The sequence below is a fragment of the Tupaia chinensis genome, unplaced genomic scaffold, assembly GCF_000334495.1.
Source record: "Tupaia chinensis unplaced genomic scaffold, TupChi_1.0 Scaffold000078_1, whole genome shotgun sequence".
Taxonomy (NCBI): Eukaryota; Metazoa; Chordata; class Mammalia; order Scandentia; family Tupaiidae; genus Tupaia; species Tupaia belangeri.
In genome coordinates, this window is record NW_006159539.1 from 2,972,706 (window position 1) to 2,984,574 (window position 11,869).

Genomic DNA, 11,869 nt, shown 5'->3' on the forward strand with positions numbered 1-11,869 from the left:
ACCTCCCCCGCCAGGGGATGACCATGCCGCAGCCCCTTCTCCTCCGTTATCCTCTTGGGATTTGGGGCACGCACACGTACATTCCCACCATGAGTTTCAAACCTCTAGGTGTAGGACTTGAACCTCCGTTGGCCATGTGGGAGTCCAGTGACATAACCATTATGCCATCTGCTGGTCCCTACCCCAAAACTTCTTATAAGTTATGCTGGCTTCCTTCGTCACCACACCCAAATAAATCTTCAATTTTTATAGCAGGTTTCACTATTTCAACCGAATGTCATAACATGAGGAATTAGGAAGGCAATTTTTATTTTTTTTCTATTTAATTTCCATCTCATACCTTGCTGTGTACTTCATCCAGTAATAATACTGGCTTGATCTGCTCCAATACTTATGAATAATTAATCAATACAAATCTGGTTTTATAGATGAGATGACTAGCATAAAAAATAAACATTAATGGATTTATGTTTGCATTTCTTTGCAGTTACTCTCAGTCATTCATTCACCTTCATTCATTCAACCTACAAGTATTAAGTATGTCCTTTACACAAGGAAATCGAAGCTAGGGAAGAACAAGGTGCTACCTCTAATTTATCAGGGCACTATGCTGAGCCCAGACTTACCAAGGAAAATGTCTGAAGATCTTTCATGTGATTCCCTAAATGGCAGGACTGCCAAGTGAAACTCCGTGAGGGTGTAAGCTTAGAGAGTAAAAATTTTTTAAGAGAGTATTTTGCTATAGAGTGTATGTGCTCACCAGAGACAGAGAGACCAAAAAAAAAAAAAAAAAAGGAAAAAAAATCATCCCCCAGGGAGGATGGTCACACCACAGTCCCTTCTCTTTCATTCTCCTCTTGGGATCTTGGGCACGCACATTCATGTGCCCAGTGTAAAGTTTTAAGCCGCCAGGTACGGGACTTGAACTGTGGTTGTCTACATGAAAGTCCAGCAACGTAACCATTATGCCATCTGCTGGTCCTGGAGAGAGTAATTTTCTAACATTTCATAAGTGATCTAAAATGAAATGGGCTTCCCTGTTAAGGGGTAGTCTCCTAATCCCTACAAGTGTTAAAGTAAAAAAAGAGAAAAAAAAAAACCTTTAAATTACATATATGAGATATAAAAAAAAAAAAAAAAAAATCTAGCGACACACTACATACTGAGGCACCAAAACACAGGGAGAGATACAAAGGAAGAAGCATTAATCTGAGAAGTCAAAGACGACTTTTGGAGGCGACAGCATTTAAGCTGAGCCTTGGACAGCGACATGGTATAAAATGCAACACTCTGAGGACAGTGGTTAACGTAATGGCTATGTCACTGAACTCCTATGTAGTCAACCGCGGTTCAAGTCCCAGACCCGGTAGCTTAAACTCACGCAGGGCATGTGTGCATGCGTGCCCAGGATCCTGAGGAGAATGGAGGAGAAGGGATTGTGGCGTGGCCATCCCCCCGGGGGGTGATTTCTCCCTTTCTGTCTCTGTCTTTCTGGCAAGCACACGTGCCCTGTAGCAGAAACCTCTCCAAAAAATAAATAAATAAATTGCAACACTCTGTGTGGCCGACTTGCATGGGAAGCTTCTGGGCTGGCATCCAGAGAAGTTTCTGGATGCTGGAACACGGGCACATGCATGGCATTCTGTGACCTGGGGCTGGCTGAAGCTAGCAGAGGACCACAGTGTTAGGAGCCTGTTGGAAGTATCGCCTCTTTTTCTCTGCCTTTCTTTGTCTTTCTCTATCTTTCTTACTCATGAAAGAAGTTAAATAAACTTTAAAAATTCAAAAATGATTCTAATAGGCAGAGAAAGAAGATGGACATTTCAGGTGGAAGGAACCAGATGAGCAAAGATAAAGAAACCTTCTCAAAAAAAAAAAAAGAGGGAGGGAAAATCCTCTGTTCTTCCTTGAATCTTGCTACAGAAACTAGACTTATTTTCTAGAGCATCAAGGTAGTTTTCAAATGGTGACGTGATATGATCTAGTTGAGTTTTAAGGTTACTTTGACAGAAACATGAGACTGGAAAAGATAAGAGTTGGGAGAAGGCTGGCTGGTTAGGAGTTCACAGCAGAAGGTATGATAGACAATTCAACCCCGGCACTGGCCAGTCATTAGAGGCAAAGGGCACGATCTCATTTACTGACACAGCGTCCTTGAAATCGCCTCTTGTCCTGATTTTTCAATGATGGAAATTTTCTAACTCCCTTTTCTAGAAAGAAGAACATGTTTTAACTCATTTTATTCAAAGGTGAACATCATAAAATCCATTTCCTTAAAGGAAACATCCTGATTCTGTGACTTTTCAAAATGCTCTGATCTAGAATTTTAAAGGGATGTTTTTCACTGCGAAAGGCATTCAAAGCTAAGATCCTCTAGCGCTTGTCCATAAAACAGAGGAATAAAGTGGAGGCTATATCCACTCTGGGTGTTAGAAATTCCTAGAGCCTGCCACAGGACTATCCTATGAATTCTTGTGGCAAGAGAGAGACAGACAGAGAGACAGCAACTGATACACACAGACAGAACCATAGAGAATGAGGGAGAACTTGCTGATGAAAAAAAGGGGAGAAGAAGCACATTCTCCCATGACATGAGATACCCATGAGAAACTCCTCTTAAACTTTCTGCCACTGCTCTGACTTGGAAGTATACAGAAACATATAGAAACCTAATAGACATTTTAATGTCTCAATTAAAGGTAATAAATTAAAAAACTGAATTGGAAAGGCAGTCTGAACACCTGAAGTTCTATATGGAGGGAGTTTTAAGTCACCTGGGTTAGTCCTTTCAAAGATACTTAAGTGTTCAATAGTATGTTCAATGAATCGTTACGCTTGAATAGAACATTTAGCAGCCTAACCCAGCTTGGCAAGAATAACAGGCCATAACCCCAAAGGAAGTATCTTTAAATCTTAATGGGCTGGGAGTTAACGAGAAGTAAATTACTACTCTCTAAAATGAAGATACAGTCTAAAGTTGCTGCTGCAAAAGATAAAATAGACAATTTTGGAACGGGTCCAAGGAAGCCTATCATGGGTGCACTTATCATTCAAATGAAAGGTACTATTATAAAGGAAAGCTGTTGCTGTCCTCCCTGTGTATTTAGTTGAATATCAAATGATTAGGGAAAAAAGCTTACCTTCATGGCCACTGTACTTTTAGATACATGTGACTTAGTACAAGTTCTTCCTTGAGAAAATATGACAGTGTTTTCATGAACTCAATGATCAAGGATACCTGTTCCATGAATAATGGTTCTAATGCAATATGCTACAGGAGAGAAATAGAAATTCCAGGAGGCAAAGCAATCTTAATAAATGAGGTGTTATGACAAGAAATGGCACTGCTGAAGAGCACTGGTGTGGAAAACAGGAAATCTGGGTGAACTCCCATGATCGTTAATTACCTGTGTGTCCTTTAGGAAGTGACTTGACTTCCCTGGGCTGCAAGTATCCTATTTGAAGACAAAGAGACACCCAGGGAGTGTGTAGTGATAAAACAATGCTGTGAGGCAGACCCACAAAGGTGGGTTCCAAGTTCAAGCCTGGAGGTCTTCCTGAATATGCTGGGCACGCATGTGCTCAGGGCTAGCTGGGGTTGGGGGTGGACTCTGGCATCAAGATCCTGTTGGGGGGCCAGCAGGTGGCATGGTGGTTAAAGTGCTGGAATTCCCACATGGCTGGCCATGGTTTGAGTCCCGGACCTGGCGGCTTGCTTTCACACTCTCCCTCTCGCTCTCTCTCTCTCTCTCTCTGTCTTTCTCTGGCAAAACTCATGTGAAAAGGAATATTAACAATAATAATAAATAAATAATTATTTTTTTAAAAAAAGATCCTATTGGGGATGCTAACTTGGGGGTGTTACCTTTCTCTATCTTCCTCTCTTTCTTTCCCACTGATGGAAGAAATCATCGAGTGAATTTTTAAAGACAAGAAACAAAGACTAAAAAGTAAGAAACGTGAAGCCACAGGGCCAGCAAGTGGCAAGGGTGGTTGGGGCGCTGGACTCCCACATGGCCCACTGTGGTGGCTTACTTTCTCACTTTCCTTCTCGCTCTCTGTCTGGTGAGTGTATGTGTCCTATAACAAACTTAAAAATAATTAAAAATTAAATAATTTTTTTTTGAAAAGAGAGCAGCCATGACAGAATTCATGCTAGCTCCCAAAGTGCCAAAACTCCAGAGGCAATATTCTCAACTGTCCAGAAAAGGAGGGTCACCCCAAACTCTTGCATCCATAACATTACAGTTGCTTTGAGTTATATTTAGTCATGATGGTTTATTTCAAAAGTTCAAATAAAATTAGCGAGGGGGATTTTTGTTGAACAAAAGAGACACCGCTTCCAGTAAGAGCATGAGCAGTTGCTGTTAATCACTTGTGCGTGGTCCCTGATGCAGTTGGACCTACAGTTAGGCCTCCTGGGGACTTTTCAGTCTCTGGGCCAATAAGACCCCATTTTTGCTTAAGCCAGGTTGAATCGGATTATATATCTGCAATGGAACAATTCCAGGCTAATAAAATCTAATTGTCCAAGCAGCCCTCACCTGGAGGATGAATTCGGTAAAAAGCTTTCTATTTCATTTGCCAATCTGTTTATTTCTGCTGCATACATAATACAAGAATATCCTACATGAAATTTTTATTTAGAAACTTCTAATTGCAACTGAGGACACCAAAGTTTCCTTTTCTAAGCTGTGGTAACATGAGCAAAGCAGAAAGATAAGCAGACTACAAAGGCAACACTGAGAACGGTCTGAACACTGATCAGCTTGTCCCAAATGCTATGAAGCTAGCACTGAAGTTGCAAGTCGCCACATTTGAAGTTGCTGATGCAAGTAAAAATCCATGATGTAGAGTATGAAGCTAGGAGATAACAAACAGCAGAGACTGCCTATTCAGACATTTTTAAAACAACAGCAGAGAGCTTTGGCCCTGACTGCAGTTGCAAGAAAACTACAGATAGAATCTTCTAGCCCCTTGCAACCCATATTGCAAGTATCTACAAAGAAAGACACAGGATGATAAAAAGCCACCACTACCACAAATACAGCATGGATAAATACCATGGAGGAAAATAAATAAACAGCCAGTTTCTGCTTTTTAAATGTTAAGATGGGGACTTGCTTTGTTATGATCCTCCTGCCTCAGCTTCCCAGTGGGACAGAGGCACGAGCCACTATGCATACCTCATTTTTAGACAGGGTCTCCCTATGTCACTCAGGACAGCCTTCAGCCTGCGATCCTCCTGCCTCAGCCTCTTTGACTGCTGAGCTTACGGGTGCACATCGCAGTGTCCGGCCTTTTAGTTTGGACTAGGAATCCAATCAGGGTTTCCCATGGGATGTCAGCCTGTGAAGCACAACGTCTCAGCAGTGCACATCACTGCAGTTAGGCTTGACAACCAGATTTTTGGGTGGACTTCCCTATTCATGACCAATCCCCAAGCTTCTACTTTTCAATATTTAATTTATTTCTTTTCTTTCTTTTTTTTTTTTTTTTTAAAGATTTTTGTCATAGGGTGTATGCACTTGCCAGAGAGACAGAAAGCAAGGAAAAGTGGGAAATTGCTTCCCAGGAGGAATGGCCATGTCTGAATCCCTTCTCGTCCATTCTCCCCTTGGGACTTGGGGCACATAGGCACACTTGCCCAATGTGATTTTCAGGCCTCCAGGTCTGGGACTCAAACTATAGAGTCAGCCAAATGATACCCAGCATCTTAACCACCTGAAGGCTTAATATTTAATATCTTGTTACCTAATACCTCCATTTGATATGTATTACTGGTTAGGTTATTTCTTCTATTTACGTATATTTTCTGCCTCCCTAGTCAGAGTGTAAGCCCCTGGAAGTCAGGACAATCATTCTAAACCTAAAATAGTTTCTGACAGAGTAGATTCTCAGTATCAGCTAGAAATTAAGAAAACATTAAACGCTTGCTAACAGTGATTTCACCATATAATGAATAATTCTGCCTCCTTGGCTTACAATTAATAACAACTACCATTTATCAAATACCTCCTATGTGCCAAGCAACGTACTAAGACCCACTCATAAATGATTTAGCTCATTACGTTACTGGACTGAGTGTATCCTAATCAGGAAGTGCAACCAAGTCTGTGCTTCTTCCTTACTCTTCCCACTGCCATACTCGAACAGAACAAGAATAAACACATGAAGGTTTAAAGTGAGACATCTTAGCTCAATCTAAGGAAGAGGTCCTGAAAGAGGCAAAGCTGTTCTTTAAAAAAATATATATATATTTAATTTTATTCATCATTGTTAATTTTGTTTAATTTAACCAGAGAGAGAGAGAAGGAAAGTGAGAACGCAAGCCGCCAGGTCCAGGACTCAGACTGTGGCAGGCCATGTGGGATTAGAGTACCTTAACCATCACGCCACCTGCTGGCCCCCAGAGCTGTTCTTAAAGCAAAGGGCAGACCCTAGAGGAACTGGTTCTTGCAGGAGACCAGGGCAGTTTCAATTAGCGAGCATGCTGTGAAGAGGACATGCACATTGGAGGACCTGTTAGCATAGTCAACCAGGAGTGGGAAAGGATCCTGGATTCCTCTGTTATGTTTGCGAGGCTGGAGAAGTAGCTGCAGTAAGTCTAAGCAAAGTCAGAGCCTACAGCTTCCTAGCTTTTGTTATCTGTAAACCTGGGCTACCCCTACACACGCTGTACTCCTTTATTGTCTCATTGTCTTAAAATGCTTGCATCTTTCTTTTTGAAGATAGGCAAATGTTGGATAATACTGCCAACTTACTGGTCTACTGATGAAGAACATGAAGGAGGTAGATCTGAGTATGCTTTTGGTGCAAAGACCTAACAAAGCCTAGGATTGGATAATAGAGGGGAAGTTACAGTAGAAAAGTAGACAATCCTCTCTTACTTGCCTTGCCCTGTCCCCTCCCACTCCATCATATTGACTTTGCAGGTTATGGTGTCGTATTGGAAGGGGTAGAAATTGGGAGAAAACTACATAAAATTGTGCTGGGGTTTCTTTAAAACCACTTAAGTCTAGTCAAAGATACACCTCAAAGACAGAAGTGAGGCATTATATTACAAAATGGTACCCTTATTTTGTTTACTTTTCTTTCATTTGTTTGACTGCTTGGTAAAGATAAAATCTCCCAAGCAGCCGTTGACCAGAAAATAGCATGGATAAAGATCCAGCAGTAGAGAAAACAAGGATTGGGACAGAGATACTGAGAGGCCGGAACTTAGACTAGGAAATAAGGGAGTAAAAGGATGTGAAAAATGGAAAAATAAACAGGACTGAGATCAGAAAGAGCCTTGTTAAAGAGTATTTACTTGAACCTAAGGGCATCAAGAAGTCACTGGAAACATTAAACAGGGGAGAGAAGTGGTCAGATGCGTGCTTTAGAAATCTTGCTTTGATTATTAGACCGTTGGAAAAGTTGGGACATATTTTTTCTGTGTTATTCTATGCAAAAATGTGTGATGACTTTTCTGACAACCCATTATTGTTAGATAATGGATTGAGAGGGAGGAGAAGATCTAAGGCACAGACAGGAAGAACAGTCAGGAGGCTATTACAGTAACCAGCCAGAAAAGATGGGGGCTTAGACTGCAGCAATAGCAGTGATGTTGAGAGAGGTAGGCGTATTCCATAAATACTCAGTAGGTAAAATCACTCAGACTTGGCATCACAGGTAGAGCCCAAGAGAAAGGGAGGGGTCAAGGATGACCTGGAGATCTCCGGTGCAGTCCACTGGGTGGCTGGTGGTGCCGTGCACTGAGATGAACTACGGTATCAGGGTTGAGGGGAACACGATTTTGTTTGGAACATGTGTTTGAAATGTCCGGAAGGGAGAGGACAGGTTCTGAACTAGAGATACCAATGCTTGTTGGCATTACTAATAATATGCTCACTAGCACACAGACCATAATTGAAACCAAAGAAGTGATTACATTATTCAGAGAAAATGTATAATTCAACCCACAAGATTAGGGCAAAAGTCCATGAGAAGTTGACAATATCTTGATATCTTTCTAGCACAGTTTACTCTTCATGGCTTAAGCTAAGTAATGTGATATCTTAGAATATTAGTGAAATAGAAGTTTATTCCTATAGAAAAAGTAACTCCGTTGACCTAAACATAACAGGTGGATCAGAGGTCACAGTCAGAGTTGGCCCTGTGGCCTAGTGGTTAAGGGAGTCTGGATCTCATAGAGCCAACCACGGTTCAAATCTCAGACTGGGCTGCCTGTAAAACATACCGGCACATGTGCATGACCATAATCCAACAGGATGGAAAGACGAACGAGGGATTGCAGTGTGACCGCACTCCACTGGGGGTGTTTCTCCCTCTCTCTGTCTCTTGGTCTCAGGTGAGCAAGAGTGCCCTCTGGCAATAAAACAATTTTATAAACTGATCACAGTTAAACAACATCCTAAGACATCATGTCAATACCAATATCCTAACACCCACCTGTGGACAAGGCCTCCTCCCGAACATCACCCTCACCAGGCTGATGAATATTCCAGGATGTTTTGGGAAGTGAAGAAATTTCTTCAGGTGAAGCCAACTTCACCATATCCATGTGATTGCTCTGGAACTGGTATCGAGGGATAAAGCAGGTTTTGCCCCGCTGGAAAATGTCCTTGATGATCTCTTCTGTCTCAATTTCATCTTGCATGCTCAGAAAGATGGAAATTCTCTTGGACTTTTGATACTGACTGTGAGCAATCACCTAAATGGGAAATGATGGCAATTAGAGTTTCCAAGATTACATTTTAACAACTAGTGACTCTAGCTGACAGTTTCTCCCTTCTCTCTCAGCCTTCTCCAATTTATTGAACTGCATCTAGTTCCAGAAATGGAAAAATTAAAAAAAAAAAAAAAACCAGAATGGTATAATGGGTCAGATAATGCTATATCCTGTAACTTTGCTTCTCTGTTCAGGACTCAACATAACTTCTCTGATCCTTTTACCCCTTCCTGGTTACACCTATCCTGATATGTGTGCAAATCCATGAAAAAGCCATGGTGACCGGCTACCTGTCTCAAGAATTCCGGGCTTGGCCCCCATATACCAGGTGTAGTAGTCTTCAGCCATTTCACGTGCTCCTCTCTCAGAACCTGGGCTCGCACGGCTTCTCCACTCCTTGAATTGTCAGGCTTCTTTACTTCTAAACTCTACCCTGTCAGGCCTTTACTTTTCCTGACTTGGGCAGAACCCTTACTACATTTAGAGTTAATATACAACATTTCACTGTCGTGAGTTGATCATTAATTATTTCGCGCAGTGTCCCTAACCGGCCCATAAGCTCCCCAAGGCAGAGAACATAGTTAAAATTCTCTCTTAGCTCTACCACTTCTGTCTAGCTTCCTAAAAATCTTCTGTTCAAATGAATGTTAAAATGTTTACAAAGATGGGAGCTGGAGGAAGACTTGGTGAGAGAATCTCAGGTCAGCAGGATCATTCATCAGGTTGACTTTGTTTGACAGAAAAGTCAACAATCTCGGGCACCTACCTAGACTCAGAAGTAACCCTTCACTCCCTTTTCATCTCTTATTTTTCTATTATTCCTTGTTTTCCAAGACAAGATGAACAAGTTGCTGCAAAAATAGCTTATAAAGTAGAAAAATACAGGCACGGGGGCCACATGGTGGCACGACAGTAAAACTCAACATTCTGCGAGGCAGTCCCAGGTAAAAGGGTTCTGGGTTCACATCCTTGAAGATTCCTTCAGTACATCTGGTACACATGTACACAGGGTCTGGGGCTGACTGAGACTGAGTGGATGACAGCATCAAGACCTACCGGGGATACCATCTGTCTTTCTCACTTACAGAAGAAATAAGTAAGTAAACTTTAAAAATTTCTTTTCTAAAGAAGAATAATACCGGCACAAAGAGTTAAGTACTTCCTACTAAAAAGGGAAACAGAGGGAAAGGCAGGTGGCATGGTGGTTGGGGCACTGGACTCCTACATGGCCAACCATGGTTCAAGTCCTGGACCTAGTCTAGCTTGCTTTCTCACTTTCCCTCTTGCTGTCTCTCTCTGGTCAAATTAAATAATAATAATAAATTACTCTATTTCTTAAAAAAAAAAAAAGGGGGGGGTGGAAACGTTAAGTAGATTGAGCATATCAAGCCAGTGCAAAAAAAAAAAAAAGTTAATCCCTTCTTTCTAAAAAGTTACAAAGCTGTTATGAGGACTGAAATCGGCAAAGCAAATGGAAATATGAAACCCAGACTTGGACAGACCTGGGACTTCTGGCATCCAAGTACTATGTGAGAATGTTAAGTGTTTTTATTTTCCTTAAAACAAAACACAGAAAAATAAACAGCTGGGGCCAGCAGGTGGCGTGGTGGTTAAGTATTGGATCCCACATGGCCAACTCTATAGTTCAATTCCTGGACAGGGTGGCTTGAAAAGCACACTGGTGTGGTCATCCCCCTTGGGGGGTGATTACTCACTTTCCCTGTCTCTGTGTCTCCCTCTGTTCCTTATAGAGAGTACACACACCCTTGTGGCAAAAAACCTAATAAATGAATAAAAGCAAGCTAGAAAAACAAAAGAAAGTGTTGAATAAGTAGTAATGAACATCAATAAAAATTCAGCATGAGATTCTACATTCACATTTCTCTTCTTTCCTCAAAATACCATTTAAATTACTGTAAAGCAGCATGAAAAAAATGCATCATGGCACTGAGGGCAAAAGTACAGAGATTAGACTCATCTACTCATCTGTATGACAGTAGACGGGACAGTACTTACGGGAAAAAAACCAGAAGATCACAATACTAATATAAGAATAATGATAAAGGGGTCAAAAATTGGCAGATAGATGGGGTCAGCAGCTGGAGTGGTGATTAAGGCACTGAACTCCCACATGATTGACAGTGGTTCAAGTTCCAGACCCGGCAGTTTACTTTCTCACTTTCCCTCTCTGTCTCTCCCTCTCTGGAGAATACATGTGCAAATTTAAAAATAATACTAAACAGAATAAAATAATTTTTTAAAAAATTGGCAGATAGAGTAAAAGATCAACTTAGTAAAAAAAGGCACTAATTTACTCATCTTAATTATTTAGGGAGTAAAGTTACAGCATAAAGCTGAATATCTTTGCTATTACTTTTCTGACAAATTTCTAAACTATAAAAAAAAAAGTGCTATATCAATAATGTTTAAAAATTATTTGGAGAGGGACCAGTAGTTATGGCTATGTCGCTGGACTCCCATGTAGTCCACCATGGTTTGCATCCTGAACCCGGTGGCTTAAAACTCACGCCGGGCGCGTGTGCGTGTGTTCCCAAGATCCCGAGAGGAGAATGGAGGAGAAGGGACTGCGGCGTGACCCCCCCTCCTGGGGGGGGGGTGATTTCTCGCTTTCTGTCTCTCTGTCTCTGTCTGTCTGGTGAGCGCACACACCCTATAGTAAAAACCTCTTCAAAAAAATTTTTTTTGGAGAAAAACATCATTTGAGACCTTTATTGAGCAATCTATAATGTTTAAGTTGGTCATGTGATTCATAGGTTAGTCATGAAACCAGTAGCGGTTTTCAATTAGAAAAGCTTTACTTTTTGTTTTGGTTCTTTTGACAGGGGAAAATGCGCTTGCCAGAGAGAGATCCTCAATGACGCATGGTCAAACTATAATCCTTTTTCCTCCACTCCTCCATGTCAAGATTTGGGGAACGCATGCACTTGTGTCTAAAGTGCTTGTCAAACTGCCAGGGCCAGGCCTCGAACCCAGCTCTCCACGCGCCTGGCCAAGCGCAGTCCACATCCGTCTTCTGTCCTTTGGCATCTCCACACCCTTTTTCGTGTCGCCTCTTCAGAAGAAATTCCACTTTGGTCATTTGACTGGCTAGACTCTGACTCCTAAGGAGCTCTT

The 11,869-nt window shown here is 41.6% G+C and overlaps 1 protein-coding gene across 3 annotated transcripts in view; it reads right to left on the reverse strand.

The window, feature by feature from the left end:
* Positions 1 to 11,869, reverse strand: part of MTHFS (methenyltetrahydrofolate synthetase) — a 31,370-nt gene that overhangs the window by 18,918 nt on the left and 583 nt on the right. The window contains exons 1-2 of one of the 3 annotated variants that reach the window (XM_006142631.3): positions 9,060 to 9,192; positions 8,455 to 8,716 (exon numbers count right to left, since the gene is read on the reverse strand). In XM_006142631.3, the coding sequence (XP_006142693.1) occupies positions 8,455 to 8,662 (208 nt within the window). In that variant the 5' untranslated portion in view covers positions 8,663 to 8,716; positions 9,060 to 9,192. Of the gene's footprint in view, positions 1 to 8,454; positions 8,717 to 9,024; positions 9,193 to 11,869 lie in introns of those variants that run through there. The other 2 variants (XM_006142632.3, XM_006142630.2) reach the window with 2 other exon arrangements.